This window comes from Dromiciops gliroides, chromosome 2, assembly GCF_019393635.1.
Source record: "Dromiciops gliroides isolate mDroGli1 chromosome 2, mDroGli1.pri, whole genome shotgun sequence".
Lineage (NCBI taxonomy): Eukaryota > Metazoa > Chordata > Mammalia > Microbiotheria > Microbiotheriidae > Dromiciops > Dromiciops gliroides.
This window is the reverse complement of record NC_057862.1, coordinates 572,655,392-572,682,851: the sequence shown is the minus strand read 5'-3', so window position 1 is coordinate 572,682,851 and position 27,460 is coordinate 572,655,392. Positions and strand designations below refer to the sequence as shown.

At 35.9% G+C, this 27,460-nt stretch overlaps 1 protein-coding gene across 5 annotated transcripts in view; it reads left to right on the top strand.

Annotated features, from left to right (window-relative positions):
- Positions 1–27,460, top strand: part of PLCB1 (phospholipase C beta 1) — an 856,495-nt gene that overhangs the window by 533,174 nt on the left and 295,861 nt on the right. For all 5 annotated transcript variants that reach the window (XM_043984633.1, XM_043984631.1, XM_043984630.1 and 2 more), the window contains 2 exons: positions 9,696–9,796; positions 11,517–11,683. In XM_043984633.1, the coding sequence (XP_043840568.1) occupies positions 9,696–9,796; positions 11,517–11,683 (268 nt within the window). The remainder of the gene's footprint in view (positions 1–9,695; positions 9,797–11,516; positions 11,684–27,460) is intronic.

Genomic DNA, 27,460 nt, shown 5'->3' with positions numbered 1-27,460 from the left:
TCTCTCTCTCTCTCCCCCTCACCCCCCCACACTTTGGTAATATTTTAATTTCTTTTAAAACTATCTAGTTCTTTGGCTTCTGTGATCTCTCACTTTGCTTTTTTTTTCCTGTGTCAAGAGTTGACAAATACCAGGTGTCAGTGTTTCTAGAATATCAAAAACAAAACCTTGTAATTAAGAAAGGTCATTTAACTCCATCACAAAGACTGAGGTTTGGATGTATTCATAGAACATATCTTTTCTGAGGAGAATTTTCTTTTTTTTTAATTTCTTAACATTTTTATTTAAAAGTTTTGAGTTCCAAATTCTATCACTCCCTCACTCCCTTTTGTCCTCCATGAGAAGCCAAGCAATCAGATGTAGATTATAATATGCAATCATATAAGACATTTCCTTTTTAGTCATTTTGTACGACTGAAATAAAAGGGGGAAAAATGAAAGAAAGTGAAAAACAGCATGCTTCAGTCTGTGTTCAATCAATATATGTTCTTTCTCTGGAGGCAGATAGTATGCTTCATTATTAGTCCTTTGGGATTGTCTTGGATCTTTTGTATTGTTCAGAATAGCTAAATCATTCACAATTCATCAAACAATATTGCTGTGACTGTGTACAAAGTTCTCCTGGTTCTGTCCACTTCACTATGGATCAGTTCATGTAAGACTTTTCAGGTTTTTCTGAAATCATCCTGCTTGTAATTTCTTATAGCACAATAATATTCCATTATAATCATATACCACAAGAGGCTTCTAGGTGGCGCAGTGGATAAAGCACTGGCCCTGGATTCAGGAGGACCTGAGTTCAAATGTGAACTCAGACACTTGACACTTACTAGCTGTGTGACCCTGGGCAAGTCACTTGGTCCCCATTGCCCTGCAAAAACAAAACAAAACAAAACAACAAAAAACAAACAAAAAAACCAATCACATACCACAGCTTATTTAGCCATTCCTCAATTGATGGGCTTGTGAGGAAAGTTTTTCAAGGTTATATTTTACTCTATCAAATCAATTTTTAAAATCAATAAAGATCAAAGTGAATGTTTGATTGTCTATGCCTCTAAATCAACTGCAATTATAAAGATATGATCTAGTATTATAAAAATAATACTAAAAAAACCTATCTGTTCTCTTTTTATGTTTTCATCAATGACACCCTAGATGTATTCATTGTCACAAATATCTTGAATGGATGAAAAAGTAGAAATATGAGGTCAATAATTGCTGTTGCATTTTCTCTTTTTTCTTTATTTGGACTTAATCTCTTCTTTGAAATATCTTGAGAATTAGTCCATTAGATTCATCAGTTTCTTAACAAACCAACCCCTTTAAAATTATGTTGATAGAAGCCACCAATCACATCTAGAAAGCATTTCTGTAATAACTCCTGATTTCAAGGCACTGTGCTAAGTCTTAAGAATATAATAACAAAACAAAAATGTCTTTGCCCTCAAGAGGTTTATAGACTATACACACACACACATACACATATATATATTTTTATTTCCCCAGACTTTTTCTTCTTAAATAACATTACTACTTCTTTGCATGGTACCCTAGAAATAGAGCTGGTGGAATACAAATTCTACTGTTGTTGCTATAAGAAGAGATATCTTTGAAGAAAAAAAAAACTGCCTGCAGATGTTTTCCATTTTATATCTGTTTGTAGTCCTCTTCTTAGGTGCATTGCCAATGTTCTTGGTATAATCTCACTTTAAGCTTGTTTTCTCCTCAATTTTGTTTTGTGGTTTCCTGAGACAGTGCTCCTTATAACAAGCTTTCTTCCTCCTCCTCAGCAATGTTTTGCAAATGAGTTGTTATCTAAATTAACAAGATACTTGGCAGCCTTAATTCTCTTTTTTTGGCAAAGAGATTGTGTTTACTGATTGAGATAATTTCTGAGCTCTTTTGGACTCCTCATTGTGGTAACTTTTACAATGATTACAATTGCTTTACTGGTTCTGAAGCTACTCTCTTAAATCCCATTATCATGAACTGGTCAAGTCCCCCAAGGGCAGCTGCTTCATCTCCCCTCAGGCTTCTACAAGTCACCCTCAAGGGTTAGGGTAAGTTTCTATTGCTATAGCTTATAAGACTCTAGTAGGATGATTTTGTCCCCTGATTATTAGTAAATATCAATTACTCAGCCTTTAGAAAGGGGGTATTTCCTAAGGTAATAGAATAAGAAAAATTGGTATGAACTATCCCCTGCTCAAAATCTGTGATACACTCTCCAACTAGTATGTAGAGAATCCAAGGAAAAGCACACTTGTACTGGGCTCAAATGTGGTGAAGGGGGTGATTCACTTCTACTAGGAATCCTTTTGTTGGAGTCCTTGAGATGTCTCTCTAGGCAATTCATCTTACGTTTTACAAAAATTTTCACACTTCTAGCTTTAAAAGGAATATTTTTTATTGTTTCTGAAAGAACTGGATTTAGCCCATGAAATCTTTCTCATTTCTGATGGAGAAATTAAACTTATTTTTACATTGGTATTTCAGCAACACAGATGGAGTTATTTATGGTAAAAATTGATTTAATAGGGAAAGATTCTAATTCCTTAAACGGCCTTGTAGTCACGTTTTTGGAGCATTGGAAAATCAATTTACTTTTTTTTTAAACCAGAACTCAAAAAAAAATTGGAATAAAACTATTGGCTAGCTATATTTTATATTTCAAAATTATATTAATTTTTTTCTTGTTTTATCAGAAGCTGAACCTGCTGTCTCTGTCATCAGTTTTATGTCTTGTGGATTTAAAAAAAACAACAAAAAAAAAAAACCAAACACCTGACTGATGGCTTCAGAAATTGTATAGTTCTTGGAGAGAATAAAAATTGTGATTTTGACTTTGGGAATTGAGATAGAATTGAGACAAAAGGCCTTGCAAGGTCTGGAGGGGGGAAGTCTAATACTGTATTTTTCACATAAATGTAATGGGGGAAAATGGGGTATGGGTTGGGTTAGGGGTTGGGGTTCTTAGGAATTCCTCTTTAAAGAATTACACCCTCTTGCACACAAAAGCAGTTAGAATAAGGTGGTAGTTTATTTAGGGGCAAGGGAAGGGAAGGGGTGGGGGGACCATGAAAGAAATCCTTGGACTTCTCATGGGGAGATAGGCACAAAGCACATGGCTCAGAGGTACCAATCTCCTGGAACAGGAGACTGGCAGGTACTTTTATAGAGGACTGATGGGGGTGGACCATCTGCCTGTGGAAAGTTCCTTTAGTGAGGGAGGACTATCCCCCACTGGTACTGACTGGAGGAATTGGGTGAGGGGTGGCCAAGATCTGATCTCTCTTCAGGACACAAAGGCCGCAGCCACACCCAAACTTATCTCCCCAGGGGTAAGGGAGACCAGAATGAAGGGTGCAGATCTGAGGGTAGCTCAGTGGGATTTGGTTCTGCTCATCTCTCTAGGTGTATCTGTCCTCTGGTTTAGCCTTTCAAGTAGAAGATTCCTTGATGTGCCCCAGAGAACTTCTGGGGTGCTCTGTACCCCATGACATAATATAAATAAGTAAAAAATATGAACATGTTTCAATTTATGGACATTTAGCCTTAAGGATATTTGGCAATGGGGATAACAACCAACAAATGTATATGTAAGCTTTTAAATAAAATTGTTGAGTTAATTTGTAGGATTAATTAATTTTAATTAATTAATATAGTAAATAGGGCTAGGTAGGGAGTAAGGAAGATGTATTCAAATCTTCCCTCAGACACTTACTCATTATGTGACTCAAGGAAAGTCACTTATCCTATGCCCATCTCAGTTTCCTTAATTATAAAATGGAAAAAGCAATATCATCTACCTCCCAGGCTTGTTGTGAGTGTGAAATGAGATCATATTTGTAAAGCACTTTTTAAACCTTAAAGCAATATACGAATGCTAACAATTATTAATTTATTCTCTGTTTTATACTGAACTCTCTCTTGATTTGGAGTAAATTTGATAGTTAAACAAGCATTTATTAAGTCCCTACTATTTATTATCCCTCATACTTGGGTTAATAGCATTTTGTAAAATGTTTTGAACAAAGCTATTGTACATGATAAAATTCTAAGCTAAACAAGAGAATAAATAGTAAAGTAATAGCATTCCATTAGTCAATCGAATTAATATAAAACAATTATATAAGCTCATAGATTTGGAGCCAGAAGGAATTGTAGAAGGCATTTTACTCTAACCCTTCCCATTTATAGATGAGGAAACTGAGACCCAGAAAGTTACCAAGTATAACACAAGTAATGTGTCAAACATGGGATTCTTTACCAAGTCTTCTCTCTCTCAGGTCCATTGTTTCTTCTGGTGTACCACTCAATCTCTGGACAAACAAAATCACATCACTGTTTCATATTTCAAGTAAATTTCCATTCTTTCAGACTACTGGCATGCAATTTAATTAGTCCCACTTCAAGGGACCTTCAACGCAAAATGAGATTTTTTAAAGGGCTCAAAGAATTATAAAATTGAATAAACATCTCTAGTGGCTAAAAGATAATGCAAATTTTCTAAACAAAGACAATAATGCCTAAAACATTTGTTTGTTTTTTCTAAATCAGCCTGTGTTTTAGACTGTAGATCTTATTCATTACAAATATAATTAGCTTTATGAGTTCTACTTAGTACTTGTTTATTCATATAAAGATGGGAAAGCCAGAATCTATTCCAGCACAAGGAAATACTAACATTGTTAAATTACCATTCTCTGTCCACATCAGCAACATGTATTTGATTTCCACATCTACTAACAGTCACCAGAACAGATTCCATGAGGCTAAGTGACGGAGGCCTTGAGAACTCTACAGAAGAAAAAAAAAAAAAACACTGGAGAAGTTGTAGGGAGGATAGAATCTCTGTCCTCATTCTTTCCAGAAGTCCTTTCCTCTGGTTTTAATTGTGCTGTATAAATGGATATGTTAACAATGATATACAGTAGGTCCTGTTGAGTTCTCTTTTTTCCTTCTCTTTGTGCATGCTTTATTTACATACTTGAAAACTTGTCTATGCAAGAGACAATTCTAACAGTGTATTCCTCAGATTTCCTGGTAACACTCCCAGCCTTCCTTTTAGGTGAGCTCACTCACCCAGACAGATTAAACTACCTTCCAGAAAGTTAATTGTTGAAAAGTAGCTTTTCATCATGATAAAATACCTGCTTTTCATCTGTAAATAAGGCCATTGCATTTACCTTTTGGAGCCTTTGGAGCTTTCTTCTATATTTAGAAAATGGGTTTTTTCAATACCAGTTCCTTAGATTTTAGATTGGTATAATTTTACAATTCTACATTTGATTTAAGGACCATTAACATGAACTGAGTAGAGAGGCAATTAGAGAAGTTCCTGTGAATTTCCTTGTATCACTGGTCTAAGAATACTCATTTTTTTTTTTTTTGGTACAAAAAGAGTACAAATCCATTTCAATTTCTTTGGAGCAGATAATGGTCTGAACTGATGATTTTATTGCAATGGAGAATTCCTGGTATATCCATTCCTTTCCCTAATGCTGAGATACAGACCAGCAACCTTTTTGTGATTTATAGACCTAGAGAGAGGCCTGGACCACTCAAGAGTTATATGATCTCCACAGAGGCTCTGCACTACTCTATGTCAGAGGCAGGCTTTGAACTCTGGTCTTCCAGACTCAACACATGGCTATCTATAAACTATACAGACCTGCTTCTCCCAAGTCCACAAAGATCTTAATTTTTTTTTCTTTAAATCTTACTTAGACTGATGGGCCTACATTTTCTACAGGGAAGAACATTCATAATTTTATTTATTTGAGCTGCAAAGACTTTAATGTTACCAAATTGAAAGTTGTGTTTAACTGCCACCTCCAGGCCAACTAAGGGTGTGTTCCCTGTTCCCATATCCTGTTTTCACCATGGACCAATGAGCATTTCAAAGTAATTGCTGTAACTTTTGAAATTATATGTTTCTTTAGAGGAAAAAAATCCTGCTTAGTACAGCATCCAAATTGAAATTGAATACCATACACACTATTATATTCCTTATTAACTTTTCACTTATAACTATTGCATTTAGCCTCTAGTGTTGTTGTTTTTAAACTTCATTTAAAGAAGCAGTTAAAAACAGATTATATTTGTTGAATTTACTGAGAAACCACAATCCAAAGACTTGTCAAAGAGAGAAAAGTTGATAACGGCTCCCTGTCTCATGTACACAATAGAGTAAAAGCCTACTCAGAGTCATCATGCATTAGGTTAACAAACCTAATCTGTCACAGATTCTTTCCTAAGTCTTCTACCTTCTCTTTATCTTTTCCTACTCCTGCTGCCTCCCTGTAGTACTTACTTGCCCATCCCCTGCCCCAAGAATCATCCTCACCCATTCTTTGCTGAAATTTGTGGGCTGAGCATGTTCAAATATTCTTTGTGAAAACTCCACAGAGAACACATCCACAAAAATCAAACAAACGAGTTGTTTGTTTGTTTTGCTTTGTTTTGTTTGTTTGGTTTTGGTTTTGTCTTTTTGTTACTGCCCTTTCTCTCATGAAACACTGTTCATATCTTTGCTTGGCCCAATCCATCTCTCATGACTATAATTCACTTCCTCATCACTATTTCCTCTTAGAAATTCTAAGTTCCCTTAAGATTCAACTCAGGTGTCTTCTCCTGTGGGAACAATTTCTTAATCAGGATAGGGAACCCTGAAGAGATGAGCTAGGAAGCAACACCCAGCAAGATATGAAACCAGTAGAGTTCACTATATACAAGCTGAACCTCAGCAGTCTCCATAATACTACTAGTGGGATCCAGCAGAGCACTGATCCCATGAGTGACAGCCCAATGACAACAGTTTTATGACATTGCTGGAAGATACTGATGATACTACAGTGTCTGAGATCCCTGAAAACTATGTCCAGTGAAACAGCATTCAAAGGAAACCACTAGAGTGGGCAGCTAGATGGCGCTGTGGATAAAGCACCAACCCTGGATTCAGGAGCACCTGAGTTCAAATTTGGCCTCAGACACTTGACACTTACTAGCTGTGTGACCCTGGGCAAGTCACTTAACCCTCATTGACCCACTCAAAAAAAAAATAGTACTTCGGGCAGCTAGGTGGCACAGTGGATAGAGCACTGGCCCTGGAGTCAGGAGGACCTGAGTTCAGATCTGGCCTCAGGCACTTGATAATTACTAGCTGTGTGACCCAGGGCAAGTCACTTAACCCCAGTTGCCTCACCAAAAAAAAGAAAAAAAGAAACTACAAGAGCAGCAAGGAATATGGCCACAGTGAATAGCGTAATAATCAGAAGATATCAACAACCTTTGAGACTCCCCTGGAGTTTGGGGGACTGTGTTGGGCAGCCCCAATGTCTGGCTCAAGTCTTTCATCAGGTACAAGATCTCCTACTACTCTGCTTGGACTAATTCCATCAAAACTATGCCCCTTATACACCTTGACTTTTGCTTCCTGGTCTCAGATCACTTACCTTGCCTTCCCAGGCTCAGCTAAGTATCTAAGCCTCCAACACTGAAGCTTCACCTCCAGGACCTAACCCAGCCTTTACACTTGAAGGAGAACTCATGCACCTCTGTTTTTCATGGGATTCTTGATGATGTGAGCTATGGTATTCCATACAAAAAGAGTACAAATCCATTTCAATTTCTTTGGAGCAGATAATGGTCTGAACTGATGATTTTATTGCAATGGAGAATTCCTGGTATATCCATTCCTTTCCCTAATGCTGAGATACAGACCAGCAACCTTTTTGTGATTTATAGACCTAGAGAGAGGCCTGGACCACTCAAGAGTTATATGATCTCCACAGAGGCTCTGCACTACTCTATGTCAGAGGCAGGCTTTGAACTCTGGTCTTCCAGACTCAACACATGGCTATCTATAAACTATACAGACCTGCTTCTCCCAAGTCCACAAAGATCTTAATAATTTTTTTTTTCTTTAAATCTTACTTAGACTGATGGGCCTACATTTTCTACAGGGAAGAACATTCATAATTTTATTTATTTGAGCTGCAAAGACTTTAATGTTACCAAATTGAAAGTTGTGTTTAACTGACAAACTGAGGACAAAACAGGTTTAGTGACTTGCCCAGGGTCACACAGGTAATAAATATCTGAGGCTAGATTTGAACTCAGGTCTTCCTGACTCCAGGCTTGACACTCTATCCACTTTACTACCTAGCTCCCACTCATATATCATCCCTTATATCTTAATGAGGAAATAGAGATAAATTGTCATGATCTCTCTTCTCTGTTCTACTTTACATATCAAAGCTCCCTAAGATCATCCCTCTTTCTCTTCTTCTTTCTCCTGATCTATTATGAAAAGACAACCCTTTGCCAGCTCCTCTATATGTACCCTTGTTCTCATCCTCTCTCAATTCTATCAGGATACCCCCCACCATCATCAGTATCATCATGATTGTCAACATCACCATCATCAGTGTCTTGACTTTGTCTTCTTCTCTGTCTTTGTTTCTGTCTCTTTCTATGTCTCTCTTTAGTCTCCTCCAATCTATTAGCTTAATCTCTGCTATCTACAAACATGCTCAGTTCTCCTTCATACTTTGAAAACCCTCACTTGATTGACAAAAGGGTAAAAAAAAAAAGAAAAGGAAAAAAAAGGATTTTTTTTCCCATAAAATAAAACCTTACTGGACATAAAATCTCTTGAGCAAGCTTTTTCTAGAAAAATCATTGAATAAACTGTGTACCTAATTCAACCATGTCTAGAGGAGAATAAAGGTGAAAAATTATATCACCTATCTGTAAAGCAGTTTCTGAATTGATTACCTAAATTATTGAGAGGTTGACATTGATAAATGAGGATTTTATAACCCAATCCGATGGATAATTTTAATAAGTATGAGTAAAAGGTTTTAGTTATCTTTGTCATTTTATATATAATGTAATAGTTCAGAAAGATGATGTGATGGCTTGAGGCATATCATCTACATATCTTTGGTTTAAATTCTTGGTTTCATGATTTCAAAATTGGTCCTCAGCAAGAAAAAAAATAAAAGATGATTTTTCTCTTATTCTCCATAATACCATCTGGGGAAAGAATGATTTCTAAGTCTTGCATTTATTCAACAAATACTTATTGAGCTTCTAGTGATTGAAGATACTCAACTAGTCACTCTGTTATCACTTTCCTGGCAATATGTTAAGAAATACTTTATGACAAATTTTTAGGCATTTCTGAAATAATCCATATTTCAAAACTAATATGAATATAAGGGAAAGGAGTTCTGTCTTCCCAGTTTGACTGGCTTGAAAATTAAAATAAACATAATGCATGTACCTGAAACAGGAAAGGTTATGAAAAAATTCCCTTCCTATTAACAAAGACTTGAATGCCTGCTTCCGGTTTGCGTGGCAACACAGAAAAAACAGTGAAATGCATTATGAAAACTGTTTCCTACATTAGCTACTTATTTCCTAAACAATTAAGGTCATAAGTATTCAATGATAAAGTATTTTCTTATTTGTAAAACTTGATTGAAAATTGATCAGAATGACACCTATTATGAGTTTGCCAAATTGTAAGTGGCTGATGAGAAAATGTCTAACTCTCAGTAATGTACAGGATACAATGAATGGTTTGTTCCACAGACATGTTCATCATGTTTACCCTGGCTTTAAAAAGATTTCTTGTTTTGATTTATTTCTTTTCTTTTTTTTTTTTTTTTGTTCTTTCTCAGAATGATTCAATACCTCAGGAGGACTTCACTCCAGAAGTATACAGAGTTTTCTTAAACAATCTTTGCCCTCGACCCGAAATCGATAACATCTTTTCTGAATTGTAAGGAATCCTTTTAAATCTGCTTTTTTTTTTTTTACTCATTTACTAATGCTACATTTTGTATGTGAATTTAAGAAACTTACACAGCTATGACAATAATGTACATTAACTAATCACATACTATTGTCCCATAGTAATATTCATTAGTTTAAATGGGCAGAGGTTTGCTACCTGAAATTCATTACTCAGTATAAGTGTTGTATTCTTCTCATGTGACTCTATGGTTTTAACATTAGGGAGAGAAAGAAGATGTGATGCAGGAGAAAGAATGATGGGTTGGAAATGCTTATAATGGTTACTTGTCTTATCTGATTCAATAAGGATCAAAATGACCCAGTCTCAACATCAATTTCCTCATCTCTAAAATGAGGGGACTAAGCTAGATAATTTTAAGATTACTTGTAGCTATTAAATTCTAGGATTCTAATTATAGTAAGAGCTCAATATTGCATCTGCTCTTAATGGACACTTTCCTGTAAACTGGGCTTTACCCATAGTTCTGATATAGGAGGAATTAAGGCTTGTTGGAGAATATTTCAGGATGCAGATGTCCATTTTCCAGATGCTTTTTATTTGATCAGTCGTCTCACACAAATACTACCTCCCTCTTCCTAGTTCTTGTTCCCTGCCTAAAGATAGTATCATATGTAGGTACCAGATTCCTCCTTTGACCCCTGCCTTGAGCTCCAAATCATTCTTCAAAGAGCTGCAACTTCACCTTGGTGAAACTGTGAAGAAATAAAAATTGTATCAGGTAGCATCTATTAAGATCACAGACATTCTCCATCCTTTATTACATCAGTAATAAACCCTTATATTCATTTTAAAGAGAAAAATGTATAAGAAAACAACTTAGGTGAAAGTAGGAAAATAGTAATTTTCTATTTTGTCAGATATTAAAGTCTACATAATGAATTAATTGAAAAGGACAGAAAGGATAATTGTGTCTTCACAAAGGGAAGCTAGTTGGTACTTATGTTTATGATATTACATACTTGGAGCACTTGACTATTTTTATTTTTGCACTATTTTTTACCACCAAACATTAAAGGAGTGCCCCTTGGGTACATGTTATAGGATTAGGTCCTGTGATGTTAAGAGGATTATTTACAGTAGATACAATCTTTGTCCTTAAGGAGCAGATAATCTTCCTATTCAGAAAGTAGAGGGCTTTAGATACCTTGATATTTACAATTCGCCTTGTGAGAAGAGGAAAAACATGACAGAATTTGCTCACTTTTTCAGTTGCAATAAATAGACACATCCTTACGGAAATAAGCTGGGTATGAAAAGCTGGTGATTCAGCCAGAACTTTAAGTGCAGTTTGTAAACCATGCTCTTCTATTTCCTCCTTATAGGAGTTTTTCCTTTTGGATATGTAGCAGCATGAACTTCTAGGCCTTTTTTGCTCTCTTGCCAATGGTTAGTATTTTTCTTAGGCAGGTTAATTCAGTGATAATCACTTTAGAAGATATTTACAATGCACAATTATACTTTGAAGCTTAAACAAAACCTAGCTGGGGCAATATGAATGTTTTGGGTTTTTATAAGAGCATTTTGATCATACAAGGAATGGATAGGGTTTCTCTGTGATATACTATAAATATTGCCTGGCACTTATGGGGTAATTAATAAATTCTTACTGATTGATTAAATATGACTTACTGAAAAACAATGTAATTTTTTTTTCTTTTTTTTTCTTTTTTTTAATCTATTTTAGTGGTGCCAAGAGTAGACCATATCTTACTGTTGATCAAATGATGGAGTTTATCAATTTAAAGCAACGAGATCCCCGACTCAATGAAATCCTTTATCCACCCTTAAAACAGGAACAAGTCCAAGTGCTGATTGAGAAGTATGAACCTAACAATTCCTTAGCAAAAAAAGGTCAGTAGGATTTGTTTCACACATTTTCCAGCCCCTTATTTAAAACTATGAATATATTATTTTGCAATCATTTGAAATACTATGTGAGATTGAAGTTTTGTAACCTACTGATTGCCTTCAGATTTCTCAAACATTAGGTCTGACACATTGATTCTTCTTATTTCCTTCTAATCTTTGTCATTGGAAATTGCTCATAGTCATTCTATTATGAAAAAAAAAATGTATACTTAAAGTACTTAGGAATAATTCCAACATGAAATTCCAACAGTCATCATCATTGAGTAATAGATAATGAAATGTAGTGACAAGTAGTAAACTATGGTGATAAAACATACTCCTTTTACTCTTAGCTTCAACTAGTCACTGGGTGTTTGTTTTTATTATGAGAAATCTATTCATGGGCATCTTAAAGATTTTTTTTCTCTGCTTTGTTTTTTTCTCTCTGCTTTAACTTTTCTTGGTTAGCCTTGGGTACAGAAATAATATAAAGTTTTAATTCATATCACAATTCAGAGACTCATATTAAAACACTGAATCTACAAATAATATCAATTCAATACCCTTTTTGCTTATTTTTCGCATCCCCTAATGGATTAATTGTCATATGGTTATACATTTGAACCACTAAACTATTTAGAATTTTATAAAACATAGTTGTAATAAAGTTAATTTTGATTCTAGGACAGGGATTTTTATGACTACCACAAGGGTTGATATCAGAAAAGTGATTCTTTGCTACCTGGAAATGACTCTGATGCAAGTGTTTCATTTCCTTTAAAAGTAATGCTATAATAAGATCATAAAAATATAATTGCAGGAAATCATCACTTACATGTCATAGTACACTGATTATACAAAATCTCAAAAGGCTTCTCATCTCAAAGTTTAACGGCCAGAAGTATGATCACTAAGAAAATCAGGATGTTATTACAAAATAAACATTCTTTAATAAAAAACTTTATTTTTAGTTGTGACAGTGGTTTAAGTTTGAAATATTTCAGAATGGTTCTATTGTCAAAATTGAGAAGTCTATTAAGTAGCTTGGTTGAACTTCAAAATATCATAATTCTATGATGTTATTGACAAGGATAATCCTCTACTAATATTGATTACAGGGGCAGCTAGGTGGTACAGTGGATAGAGCAACGGCCCTGGATTCAGGAGGACCTGAGTTCAAATATGACCTCAGACACTTGACATTTACTAGCTGTGTGACCCTGTGCAAGTCACTTAACCCCAATTGCCTCCCCCCAAAAAAAAATATCGATTACAATCCCTCAACCCCCTCAGATCAGAGTTCTTGTAAATTCCTATGACCAAAAGTTAATTATCTGATGGCCAACCAGCTGGTTTTAAATGTTGAGCTTTTCTGAATTTTCTGAATTTGTCACCTGATCACCAGGTGACAAATATAAATATATTTTCCATCACTTGAGTCCCCATCGTTTTTTGTTTGGGTTTTTTTTTTTGAGATATCCACAATGCTTTATAAATTTTCATTTGGTGAAGAAGACAACTGGTATGTTGTTGCTGTTGTTCAGTTATTTTAGTCATATCCGATTCTATGACCCCATTTGGAGTTTTCTTGGCAAAGATACTGGAGTGATTTGCCATTTCCTTCTCCAGCTCATTTGTCTGAGATGTCTGAGGCCGGATTTGAACTCAGGAAGAAAAATTCTCACACCAGGTCTGGCATTGGCCTGCCCTACATGCCTTGATATAGCAAGGTCATATGAAATATTCAAGGTTAAAAAGTAAGATGATCAAAGAGAAAGCAAGATTTTTGATTACCTTTATTTACTGTTTCCTAATCTGATCACTATCTAATACAAATAAGTATTGGGTTGGTTTTGACCTTCATTATCAAGGTTGAGTTATGAAATATGCTTGTGTTTTGTTCCTTCTTACATTTTTCTACTTTCTTCAAATGAGAACATCAATGTAGTCAAAAATATTAGAAGTATATAATACTGCTTTCAATTTGTCCTTTGCAAATTACTAGATGAGTGACCATGGGTGAGGCATTTAATCTCTCTGTAACCCAGTCTCCTGATCTGTAAAACAGGAATAATGCTACCTGCCTCTCAAGTATTGTTGTAAGGCTAGCATGAGGTAATATATGTAAATTGATTTGCAGCCATAAAACTCAACATAAAAGTAAGCTATTGTTATAATTGTGACTATTATTGTTGCTAATTTTTTTTATCTGACATTGTACTCAGGAGAGCAGCTCAGAATTTGGAAGGTTCCTATCTGCTCAGAATGAGGAAATTTTCTCAATCAAATTTCCTTACACCAAAAGCCTTCTCTAATGTCCTATTATGAATTGGAGGAGACTCTGGGTTATTGAAACATACACTACCACTACCTATCTGTTGTAGGTTTGAATATGCTGCAATGATGCATAGTACAGATCTGGCAGTTGATTGAATGTTGGTCTAACTAGAATAAATAGCCTCGTTCAATTCAGAGAGGACAATCATCAGAACATATACACTTGGGTAGAGAATATTTTTTCAGGCTCTACAATTCAAGAACTGGGAGTAGACAATAGGCTTCTGATTTGTTTCAGGGGAAGAGGCACCCAAATATGTGGTATCATAGATTTGTATGATTAGGAAATAGAAGGAATTTTAAAGGTCCTCCAATCCAATCCAGTCATTTTGCCGATGAACCCAAGCAAAAACAGGGGACTAAATTTGAATTGTGATTCCATGTCTTCAGTCTACATATCCAATTCTGTTTTTCCTTTGGCTGTACTCCAAAACTCTTTCAAACTTTCAATGATGGTAATTATTTCCTTCAAATATTTTTAAGTTTTAAAAGGTTCATCACTCTGATCAATCAAATAAGTTATGTTTATTGAAGAAGGTGGTTGCATGTTTAATATATTATAGTTATACAAAGAATAATGGTTTTCACTCATTTATATAGTACCTTTAAAAAATACCTCCACATACATCACTTCATTAGAGCCTTACAAAAATAGTAGGAGAGAAGGAAGGCAGCTATTATCCCTATTTCTCAGATAATAATAATCCTAATGATAATGATGAGGAAGAATGGTAGACATTCTCAGAGCACATGATAAATAGGTTAAAAAACTTAGAAAAGTAAGTGAGTTTGGGAAGGAACAAAAACACCATAATTCAAATTCAAAACACAATAGTAAAGCATGACAGCAGATATATGCTACTGGATTTGTTGAGTATAACTGGAAGTGGTTTATCTCTAAAGAGGGCTTATAGATCAAGAATAGAATTAAAAGGCACACACAAGAAACATCTACTTGAACTCAACCAAGAATACCTTGACAAATAAAGCAGCAAACAAATAACTGAATCATGTGGATTTACTTACAGAAATCGAAGAGATTATGACAGCTATTCAGGATCAGGTCATTGCCACTAGAAACTGCAGAAGGATTATTCACAAAAGGCCAGACATATCGATTGGTAAAGACTGTGCAAATAAAATAGTGGAAGCTGTGCAACATCACTGCAGGTTACAAACATTTAGCATTTTTGTTGTTGTTGCTGTTAAGTTATTTTAGTCATGTCCAACTCTTTGTTGACCCTATCTGGAGTTTTCTTGGTCAAGATACTGGAGTACTTTGCCATTTCTTTCTCCAGCTAATTTTACAGATGAGGAAATCGAGGTGAACAGGGTTATGTGACTTGCCTAGGATCACCCAGCTAGGAAGTGTCTGAGGCCAAATTTTAACCCAGGAAGATGAATTGTCCTGACTCCAGGCCCATTGTTCTATCCACTGTGTCACCTAGCTGCCCCAATTTAGCATCTACTAGATACCTAAAACGATGAGATTATGTGATTAGAATTAAAGGGAGAAGGGAAGGGAGCAAACACTTATTAAGAAGCACTGTGCAAAAAAAAAAAAAGCAGTGTGCTAAGTGCTTTATGAATATTATTTCATTTGCTCCTCACAATAACTCTGGAATGTAGGGGCTAATACTATACTAATTTTACAGTTAAGAAAACAGGAAGCCAGAGATTAAAGGATTTGTCCTTGGTCACAGAGCCAGTAAATAGCCATAGCCGGATTTGAACTCAGGTTTTCTGACTTGAGGCCCAGTACACTATATATTGTGCCACCTAACTGCTCACAGTGTTAATAAACTAGCAGCAAGTGCATAATAAAAATGTAAACATCAAAATATTTTTGTGATTTCAATGAATAAGCTGATGGGACTGAAGAATCATTAAAAGAATTTTTTTTTAAACTTTTTAGACATAACATTGATTCACAAAATTTAGGAATAATGTATTTAAGTGATGTGACTCTGAAGTATTTTTAAACTCTTAAATAAATAGAATGAAAAGCTTTCAAAATGTAAAAAACCCAACAGATGAAATACAAATTATGTGGAAATAGAATGAAGAATATATCATGCTGTGGCAGCATGAAGTAATTGCTACTTGGAATCAGGAAGACAAAGGTTCAAATCTTACCTAAAATATTTATTATCTGTGTGACCTCATGACAAGTTTGGTCATCTACCAAATGTTTATGATAATTGAACCTATAATTATGTATATGAATTACTTGGGAAAAATGCTAATTTTAATATTGTTTCATTTTGTTATGGCAATGGGCTTAAACGTTTGCTTATATTGATAATAGACTGTTTCAGTATTTATAACTTTGATGAGATGAAACCAAATCAATCAGTTTCCTCCACCCCCTTTAGTTAGTTCTCTGTTAGTTGAGTAGTAGATTTCATCCCATAAAGGTGGGTTTTTTTTGGTTTGGGTTTTTTTCGGGGGGGGTGCAATGAGGGTTAATTGACTCTCCCAGGGTCACACAGCTAGTAAATGTCAAGTGTCTGAGGGCAGATTTGAACTCAGGTCCTTTTGAATCCAGGGTCGGTGCTCTGTCCACTGCACCACCTAGCTGCCCCACCATAAAGATGTTTCATTGAAATATCTATTGGGTTTTTAATTCTGAAGTTTTTAAGAATAGATATTTCTCCAAGGAAAGAAGCAAAAATTATAGCTCTTAAAGAGCATACATTATTGACTGTTAGAGATACTGAAGTAATTATTGGTATAAGGAAGTTAATTTCTTTGAGGACTTCCCAAATTGACACTGAAACAGAATCTTTCACAATGAAATGTGAAAAATATTGGCAAATACAATCTAAAATGTAAAACACCAAGAAATGACAAACTACTGATGTAAAACAATCAATCTAGAGAAAACAATGTGACCTTCAAACTGACCAGCATAAGTTACCAGCAGCTGAAAGGTTTGTTATTGATTCCTTTATATAGTGCTGTTAGTTCCTATAAGTTAGAAGAACAGCAAGATTATCAACCCCAAAAAGTTGCTAGCTGTTATTATGAAGAAAAAGATTTCTTACTATGGACAAGAAAATATAAAGAATGGAATACTGAGGAGTTTAAAAAGGTTATTTCTATTGATGAAATTCACTTTTTCATAAAAAGCTAAAAACTTTTGGAAGAGGATTCCAGGTGAACTGTAAGATTTGGGCATCCTTGCTAGACTATAAAATGTCCACTCAATTCACAAAAAACTTTGTTGTTGTTTTTTAACTTCAGTGAACTATGACATATTGGCCCCACTGAAGGAATGATTAACTCTGATAAATAGATTGATACACTGAGAAGCAAAGTTCTCCCAGAATTATAGAAATTGCAAAATGGAGATGGAGTATGCACTATTACAAGTTATGAAAAGTTGATGACTTTAACCAAAATATGGAGATAAATATGATTCGGTGGACTGGAAAGTCTTTTGATTTAAACCTCATTTAAAATTGATCAGCTATAATTAAAACTAGACTTAGAAAAGTTCATTGTTGATCAAAAGAATGCTTAATAATCAATGAATAGTCAATGAATGGATAGTCAATGTGATGTGGTTCCACAATGAAAAATTAAAGAATATGTGTCAAAATCTTGTGAATTCAATGCTGAATAGCTTAAAATGGGATTGCACTAAAAGGGTAATATTCAATATTAACATTTTCTAAAGTTGTAAGAGTTTCTTTTGTAAGTTAAGTATCTCTGATAAAGGCCTCATTTATCTAATATATAGAGAACTGAGTCTCTATATGAACAGGCAATTTTCTGAAGAGGAAATCAAAGCTATCTATAGTCTTATAAAAATGCTCTAAATCACAATTGATTAGAGAAACACAAATTAAACAACTCTGAGGTACCACCCTATACCTATCGAATTGGCTAATATAACAGAAATGGAATATGAGAAAACCAGGAGGGATGTGGGAAAACAAAACAAAACAAAACAAAACACCAAGGCACTATTGGAGGAGTTGTGAACTGATCCAGCCATTCCAGAAAGCAATCTGTTACTATGCCCAAGGGACTCTCAAATTGTGTATACCTTTTGATCCAGTAATAGCACTACTAGGTCTTTATCCCAAAAAGATAAAACAAAAGGGAAGCAGGAGAACCTACTTGTACAAAAATATTTATAGCAACTCTTTTTGTGGTAGCAAATTGGAAATTGAGGCGATGCCCATCAATTGGGGAATGACTGAACAAGTTGTGGTATATGATGTGATGGAATATTCTTATGTTATAAGAAATGGCAAATGGGATGATGGGATTTCAGAAAAACTGGAAAAAACATGAACTGATTCAAAGTAAAATGAATAAAACCAGGAGAACATTGTACACAGTAACATCAATGTTGTACAATGAACAACTGTGAATTACAGCTATTCTCAGCAATACAATGATCCAAGACAATTCCAAGGGACGTATCATGAAAAATGCCATCCATCTCCAGAGAAAGAACCAGTATCTGGATACAGACCAAAGCATACTATTTTTTAACTTTCTTTCTTTCTTTTATTTTGCTCAAGTTTTCTTCTACAAAATGACTAATATGGAAATATTTTACATGATTGCACATGTATAGCCTATATCAGATTGCTTGCCATCTTAGGGGAGAGAGAAGGGATGAATAGAATTTGGAACTCAAAACAAAAAAAAAAGTTTAAATTGTTTTTATATGTAATTGGGGGAAAAACAAAATATCTTTTAAAAAATGTCAGTACATTTCATTTTTCTCTTTGTCCCAATTAATTTGTACAACAATGCATATTACAAAATTAGAAGGATCAAATTAGATAACATATGGGGCAGTTAGGTGGCACAGTGGATAGAGCACCAGCCCTGGAATCAGGAGGACCTGAGTTCAAATTCGGCCTCAGACACATAATACTTCCTAGCTGTGTGGCCTTGGGCAAGTCACTTAACCCTCATTGCCTAACCAAAAAAAAATTAGATAACATATATAAAACATTTTGCAAATTTTAAAGAGGTATATAAATGTTAGTCATCATTATCATCATTAGTAGCATCTATCATCCCATTGTGACCTATCTACTATAGAGTTAGCCCAAAGATGATTTCAGTGCATTTACTTCCCAAGTCTCTTATTTGTTTACCAAAAACGTTTTGCCACTTGTGACATAGTTTACAGAATATCAAATATTAAAGAATAATATCAGGATAATGTGGAAATATATTTTGCATGACTTCTTATGTATAGTGGGCATCATATTGCTTGCCTTCCCTATGGAAGTAGGAGCTGGAGGGAGGAAGAGAATTTTGAACTGAAAAAAATTTTAAATGAATTTTTTAAAATAATAATAAAAATAATAGCAGGATGGCAGCTTATTACTGTAATGATCATGATGTCTTTTCCTTCAAGTAAACTCTGCTTTTCCAGAGACATATCAATTGGCCACAGACACACATATTGTTTTGTGTCTTTGTAGTCTGTCATGAAATTGCTGTCTTAGTGTCACAGAAACAGTTTAAAGCTTGCCACAGATAATACTTTCCTCCATGGAGTTCAGTTTATTTTTCAAACTTAAAGAGCACACCTGGTAAATGTCAGTGATGCAGCTAAAAGTCATTTTTCTTTTTCTTTTTTTTTCTGGACACATTTGCACTATACATCTAAAGCAAAAACAGACAAGAGTTAGCACTGATCTCTGTGTCTTTACAATCACACAACACAGATCTCATAGCTTTGAGGCTAATATCTCTGGAATAAAAGTGGTTTTATCATTTGAACTCTCCAGAAGAAAGGTACTGAGCAACTCTTAACATAATAACTACAATTGGTATATAGTGGTAGCAGCAGTAGCTGCATCCAGCCCTTGAAGATTTAATCAATAACATAGCATCTGAGGGCAAAATTTGGCTCAAGTCAACTGCTAAATTAAAGGAAAACTTTATTATATCTTATTCATTGATGGGCAGCGTGGAGGTAGTTGATAGAGTTCTGAATTTGTTGTCTGGAAGGCTTGTGTTCAGATCTTCACTCTGACAGTAGCTACATGACAGAGGACTAGTCACTCAATCTCTCTGAAGGACAATTTCCTTATCTATAAAATAGGACTAAGGACAGCACCTTTCCTACAGGGTTATTTTGAGGGCTTCAAATGAAATGATATATTCTGGCCTTTTAATATGTCAGCTATTATTCTTTATTTTTTTTTTTACTTTGGAATAGAATTTTATTTTCCAAAATATATGTAAAAACAAATTTTTACATCAATTTTTTAAAACTTTTGTGTTTCAACTTCTCTTCCTTCCTCCCTTCCCACCCCCCACCCACAAGAACTCAAGGAATGCAAAATAAGTTATACATGAGTAGTCATGGAAAACATTCCCACATTAGCTAGGTTTTGAGAGAAAACAGTAAAAAAAAACCCTTCAGATTAAGGAATTGTCAAAAACAAACAAAAATTTTAAATATGTTTCCATCTGTTTTCAGATACTATCAGTTCTTTCTCTGTAGATGGGTTGCCATTTTCTTAAGTCCTTCAGGGTTATATTGGATCACTTACTTGCTGAAAATAACCACATGCTTCCCAGCAGATCATCCTACACTATTGCTGTTATTTTGTATGCAGTACATTTCACTCTGCTTCAGTTCATGTAGGTCTTTCTAGCTTTTTCTGATAGTATCCTGTTCATCATAACCTGTATATAGTACCTTAAACTTGACAAAGCATTTTCTTCATATTAGCCCAGCAAAGTAGGTAATATATGTTTTATCATTATAATCAATCATCATAACTATTTCCCTCCATCCTATTCCCTTCCAATGATATTTAATCCATTTTATATCTTCTTTTAACCTATTCCTCCTAAAAAGTGTTTTACTTCTGACTGTCCCCTCCCCTGCTCTGCATTCCCTTTTTTCACCCTTCCCTCCTTATCCTCTTCCCCTCCTACTTTCCTATAGGGTTAAATAGATCACTCCTCCCAAATGGGTGTGAATGTTATTCCCTCCTTGAGCCCACTCTGATGAGATTAAGGTCTTTGAGCTAATTCTGTGTTCTAAATTTTTCTTCCTCCCTCCCTCCTCAACCCTCCCTATGAAATCAAGCAATTCAATATGTCATACTTGTGTAGTAATGCAGAACATCTTCACCTTCCTTGAAATTGTTTTGCTTTTTACTGCTCTCTCCCTGATTCTGCCCTTCAATCCTTCCCCTCTTCTCCCCACCCCCCATTATCTCCCTCCCCTCCCTCAGGGCAAAAATATATTACTATACCTACTTGAGTATGCATGTTATTCCCTCTTTGAGCCAAATCTGATGATATTAAGGTTCATTCACTCCCCCATTCCTTCCCCCTCTTCCCCAACCTTCTATAAGCATTTTTCTTGTTTCCTTCATGTGAACTACCTCTCCCCAGACTTTCTCTCCCCTTCCTCTTCCCCCAGTCTATTCCTCCTACACCGTAACCCTATTTTAAAGATGTCATCATAGATAAGCTAGGTGGCACAGTGGACAAAGCACCAGCCCTGGACCTAGGAGGCCTCAAGCCCAAATCTTGTCCCAGACACAAGACACCCCACCCTGTTTGCCTCACAAAGAACAAAACATAAATGCTTTAAAGATATCATCCCTTCATATTCAGTTCAGACCTGTGTCTTCTGTGAATTCCTTACTGAGAAAGTTCTTATGAGTTCTAAGTATTATCTTCCTATGTAGGAATGTAAACAGTTTGATCTTCTAATATCCTTCATGAAATCTTTTTCCTGTTTACTTTTTTATGCTTCTCCAGTATCTTGTATTTGAAAGTCTTTTCATCATAATTGCCTGAAAGTCCTCTTTTTATTGAAGTCCCACGTTTTCCTCTGAAAGAATTTACTCAGTTTTTCTGGGTAAATGATTCTTGGCTGTAGTCCCAGTTCATTTGCCCTCTGGAATATCATATTCCATGCCCTCCAGTCCTTTAATGTAGATGCTGCTAAATCCTGTTTTATCCTTATTGGAGCTCCACAGTATTTTAATTCCTTTTTTCTAGCTGCTTGCAGTATTTTCTCCTCGACCTAGGATATCTAAAATTTGGCTTTGGTATTCTTGGAGGTTTTCCTTTTGGGATCTCTTTCAGGAGGTGATTGGTGGATTCTTTCAATTTCTATTTTGCCTTCTGCTTCTAGAATATCAGGGGGATTTTCCCTGACAGTCTTTTGGAAGATAGTTTATAAACTCTTATTTTGGTCATGGTTTTCAGGTAGTCCAATGATTTTCAAATTATCTCTCGTGGATCTGTTTTCCAGGTCAGCTGTTTTTCCAAGGAGATATTTCATGTCACCCTCTATTTTTTTATTCAGTTGGATTTGATTTACTGTGTCTTGATTTCTCATAATGTCACTAGCTTCTATTTGTTCAATCCTAATTCTTAGCAATTATTTTCTTGAGAGAGCTTTTCTATTTCTATTCCCATTTGGCTTTTCAAACTGTTGACTTTTTTCTCATGACTTTCCTTCATTGCCCTCGTTTCTCTTTCCATTCTTTCCTCCATCTCTCTAAATCTTCCTTCTATCTCTCCTACTTTCTCTTCAAAGTCCCTTTTGAGTACTTCCATGACCTGAGACCAATTCATATTTTTCTTGGAAGCTGTGAATGTTGGAGCTTTGACCCTGTTATTATCTTCTTCTTCTAAGGATGTATTGTGGTCTACCTTTTCCCTAAAGAAGTTTTTGATGGTCTGCTGTTTTCTCTGCTTACTCATCTTAGCCAGATATTTCTTGGCTTTTAACTCCTTCTTAAAGTATAGTGCTGCTTCCAGGACACACTGTTCAAGCTACAGCGTGGCCCAGGGGGTGATTGGGCTTCTTCTCAGCCTGCCTGGCCTGTGTGTAACCACAGCCACTCTCTCTTTGACCCAGAAACAGAAATCTGATTGAACTCTGATTCTCTATAGTCGGAAACTTGGAGTGCCTGTGCCCCTCCCCCGCTGAGCCACCATTACTTGATTCAGCCCACTGGTTCAGAACCAGGGTTCTTTGCCCCAAGTCCAGCAGAGACTGCCTCCACTTCATCCTGGCCTATCACTGAACCTCCTCACCAGTCCATGATCAGAGCCTCGGAAGCTGCTGGACAGGCACTGGATGCACTGTCTGTTCCTGGCTGGGTCCAGACTGCTGTTCAGCTTGGTCAGTAGGTGATTGCAGTTGCCTTCTTTTGCTGAAAAATAGTCTCGCTCTGTTCTTATGTGCATTAGGCTGCTCTGGGTTTGTTTGTTTGTTTTTACCACATTATTTGAGAGTGAGTGGAAGAGTTTATCTGGAGCTTGTGGGAGTCACAGCCTCTCCTCCACCATCTTGGCTCTGCCCCCAGGTGTGTCCTCAGCTATTATTCTTATTATTTTCATACTTTTTAATCATGATTCAGTGATTTTATGACATTGCAAGATGCCAAGGCAGTATGTCCTGCTAATTCTATTATGTAAATCAAAGACATTTCCTGTGATCCTATAAATTACTTTATAGAGATTGTCATGCCATGTTAAAGTTTGGTAATAAGTTATGAAAGCTGAGCTAGGCAACCTTATATAGCATTTACCCAATGGTCACTGATTTAAAATTTTGAAGCTGAAGAAGAATAAAATAAACCTGAAAATTGACAATAACATACTTCTAGAAGTTTTAAAGAAATACAGCTGTGCCCAGGCATAAGCAAGCCTTTTGGTTAGCAAGAGTTCTTAGCTAATTACCATTAGATCAATGGAAATATGTAAATGGGCCATGTGTTCATGATTTTTTGTTCAGTATTTCTTTAAAAAAAAACATTGTTGTAACTACCATTATAAATTGTCGCTTATACTGATTATAGTTGCATTCTTGAACTGAGGAAAACATGGAGAAAAAAAGAAAAAAGTCATATCACAGAATTACAGGATTGGACGAACTCAAAGGCAGCTAACAGTAGATAAAGTACACATTTGCAATCTCAAAGACCTGAATACAAATCTTTCTTCGGATACTAGCTTTTTGACCCTGGACAAGTCTCTTAATCTCTATCTGCCTCAGTTTCCTCATATATAAAATAGGAACAATAATAGCACCTAAGTCATAGGGTTGTTGTGAAGATCAATTGAGATATATCATCTAGCTCTGCTACTTTGCCACTTCTCTGAGTTCTGGAAACAATATTGGGAAAACCTTATTGTCCTGCAAAATCCAATCCACTTTGCTGTTCTACCTCATCACTAACTTCTTCCATTTTGATTGGTGGCTAAGTCATGAACTCCAAAACCTCCATTGAAGGAGAAAGCACAGCCCAGACATCTCATTTCTTACCAGACTGCACTACTTAGGGATTTTTCATACTTCTCTGCTATGTTCCTGAGTCTGTTACCCTCCAATTTTAAGCATCCTTTTGTGTGTGTGTGTGGGGGGGTTGTTTGTTTTTTGGGGTTTTTTTAGTGAGGCAATTGGGGTTAAGTGACTTGCCCAGGGTCACACAGCTAGTAAGTGTTAAGTGTCCTAGGCCAGATTTGAACTCAGGTCCTCCTGACTCCAGGGCCGGTGCTCTATCCACTGCGCCACCTAGCTGCCCCTTGTGTGTTTTCTTTACCCATTAGATTGTAAGCACATTGAGGGCAGAGACTTTCTTGGTTTTTGTTTCTTTTGTATTTTTATATCCTCAGATAGCACACAGTAGGCATTTAATAAATGTTTACTGACTGTTGACCATTGTGAAAATGTGTTTTGCAGATCGTAAAATGCTATATAAACGCTAGCTTTAGAGATCCAACTCATAACAGAAAAATCAATTGGCAAACATTTTTTTTTTAATTGTTATGTTCCAGGCACTATGCTAAGTACTGGGAACATAAAAATGGTACTTAATGAGTAGTTTGATAGGGTACTCTTTGCTTGAAAACTCTCATTAAAGAGAGGTACAGTACCTCTCCCCATAGCCTATTTCACTTGGGAGTAGCTTTTAATTGGTAGGCAGTTTTTCCTTATCTAAATATCTTCCTGCAATTTTAAAATCATGTATCCATCATAAATGATCTGAAATACTCAATGTGTGCTCTACCATGACCTTCACAGAGTTGTTACTTAAATCATTCTCAAAATGGATGTGTATTACAGTGATTCAGAATGAATTTGGCACATTGACAAAGATTATACTAGTCAGGAGTTAAACAGTCTGGATTGTGTTGTAGGAAATTGTAAAGTTCCTTTGCTAAGCACGGAAACAAAAGCCCATCTTTTTCAAAATAATATTATGCTGAAGGTATTATGTGACTGCAAGTCAAGAATATTATATAGTATCTTTAAAATATTAAATGAGCATCATTCAGGGAACAATGGGCAGGTACATAGTGACAATGAGAAAACTGTACCAAATTGAAGAAGGACCTCTGAAGAAGAACCAGAGCAAGCAATGTCATCAAAGTGTAAGGGGCTAAAATCCTAGCTAGTCTGTCTAAAATATCTAATGAGTGATCGCCAATAAATTATAAGCTTTAACAAGAGCATTAGGATCTAATGATCAGAGAGAAAGGTAAAAATCGAACTATTTCTAAGAGACCCTGGCATCCGACCTGCCATGGTGAGGTCAGGAACCAAAAAGGACCCAACACCTCCTGTGAAGTTGGGAACATCCCCACCACACGCACACACAGCTCCCAGCTAATTGGCTGACAGCTTTGATAGACAGCACCCACGAGCAAACCTCACTTCCTGACACCAAGGACCTGACTGCATGGCTTGCCCTCAGATGCCTTCTCCTCATGGCGGAACTTTCCTACAGTAACTCTCCAGCAGGTGGCGTCATTCCAATAATTACAAAAGAAATGTATAATAAAACAAGAAGATAGAATAGTTTTGTAGTAAGAGTGAGAAATAGCTTGTATATGCTCCAATGATATCCTTAGGACTTCAGGACAAAATAACATCCTTGATTGGCTGAGCTGATCTCTATATTGAACTCATGAAAAGACACAGGAGTCGCCCAGATTGGGTAGGCATAATGGATGTGGATAGGATTAGATCTGCTCCTTCATTGGAGGGAACATTCATATCACTGAGATGATGGAACTCTCTGAGCACTTAAGCTTAATGCTGAGGATCATAAATGTAGGCTTATGGCTTGATAGGGAAGACTTAAAGACCCATGTTTGTAGTAATCCTCCCTTGGAAATGAACTTAAAAAACATCTGAATAGGTCCTGGTTATGCCCCCAAGATAGTGAGATAAAACACAAAAGAGTGGGGAGGGGGTCATGATAACAGCTCTCTTCTAGGACTTCTACACACTACTGTGTGACTCTCAGAGCTGTCTCATGCTCTCATGATGTGAACAAAGGGACAGAAGGAAAGACAAAGGACAGGATTTAATTATAAGTGTTTAAGAGAAATAAGAACAGATCAGTCAGATGTGGTATTTAACAAAAATAAAAGAACACTCTTAGAAAGAGATGTCAAAGGGGCAGCTAGGTGGTGCAGTAGATAAAGCACTTGCCCTGGAGTCAGGAGGGCCTGAATTCAAATACTAGCTGTGTGACCCTGGGCAAGTCACTTAACACTCATTGCCCCGCCAAAAAAAAAAAAAAAAAGATGTCGATATCAACCATCTGACAAAAAATAGAAGGGGACACACCACAATTTCCTCAAGGTCTACTCTTCAGTGCTCTTAGCTACCTGAAAGAACCCTTAAAAATCTTGTTACACCCTTTAAGCCTTGTTGGTTGACTTGGCAAGCAAGGCAGACTTGGCAAGAACAATGTATTTCCTTCCCTTAGACTCAAAAAGTCTACTCTTACACACTTCCTCTCCAAACCCTCAAATTAACCAGCTCCTTTGTCTGTTTTACCAGCTAGCCTCAGCCGTCAATCTACTCTCAATTTGTTTTACTTGCCAATTTGTTCTACTACCCTTCTTTTACTTTATCTTGCCTTGCTGACTACCTTCTCCTTTTCCTTAAATTTTTCCTGAGTTTTTCTCTTTTGGTGTTTATGCCCTAATTTTTCTTTAAAAATTCTTCGAATTATACTCATTCTTTAACCATCTTAAAGTGAAACACACTTTCTATAATTAATCTTCAACAAGCCTTAGCTTATTGCTTAGAATTAAAGCAATTTTAGAACTAGAATGAGCTCTAAATGAGATAAAATTTGTAAAGCATGTTGCACAGTGCCTGATGCACAGAAAGTATTAAATAAGTACTTATTTCAAAAAAATCTAGACATTTTAGAGATTACCTAGTCCATTCCTTTTATCTTTTTTGTTTTGTTTTGTTTTGGGGTTTTTTTTTTGCACAGGGAAATGATGATTAAGTGACTTGCCCAGGGTCACACAGCTAGTAAGTGTCAAGTGTTTGAAGCCAGATTTTAACTTAGGTCCTCCTGAATTCAGGACTGGTGCTTTATCCACTGCACCATGTAGGTGCACCCCAATTCCTTTTATCTTATGAATTTATGTTGTTCACTCTTTTCTGTA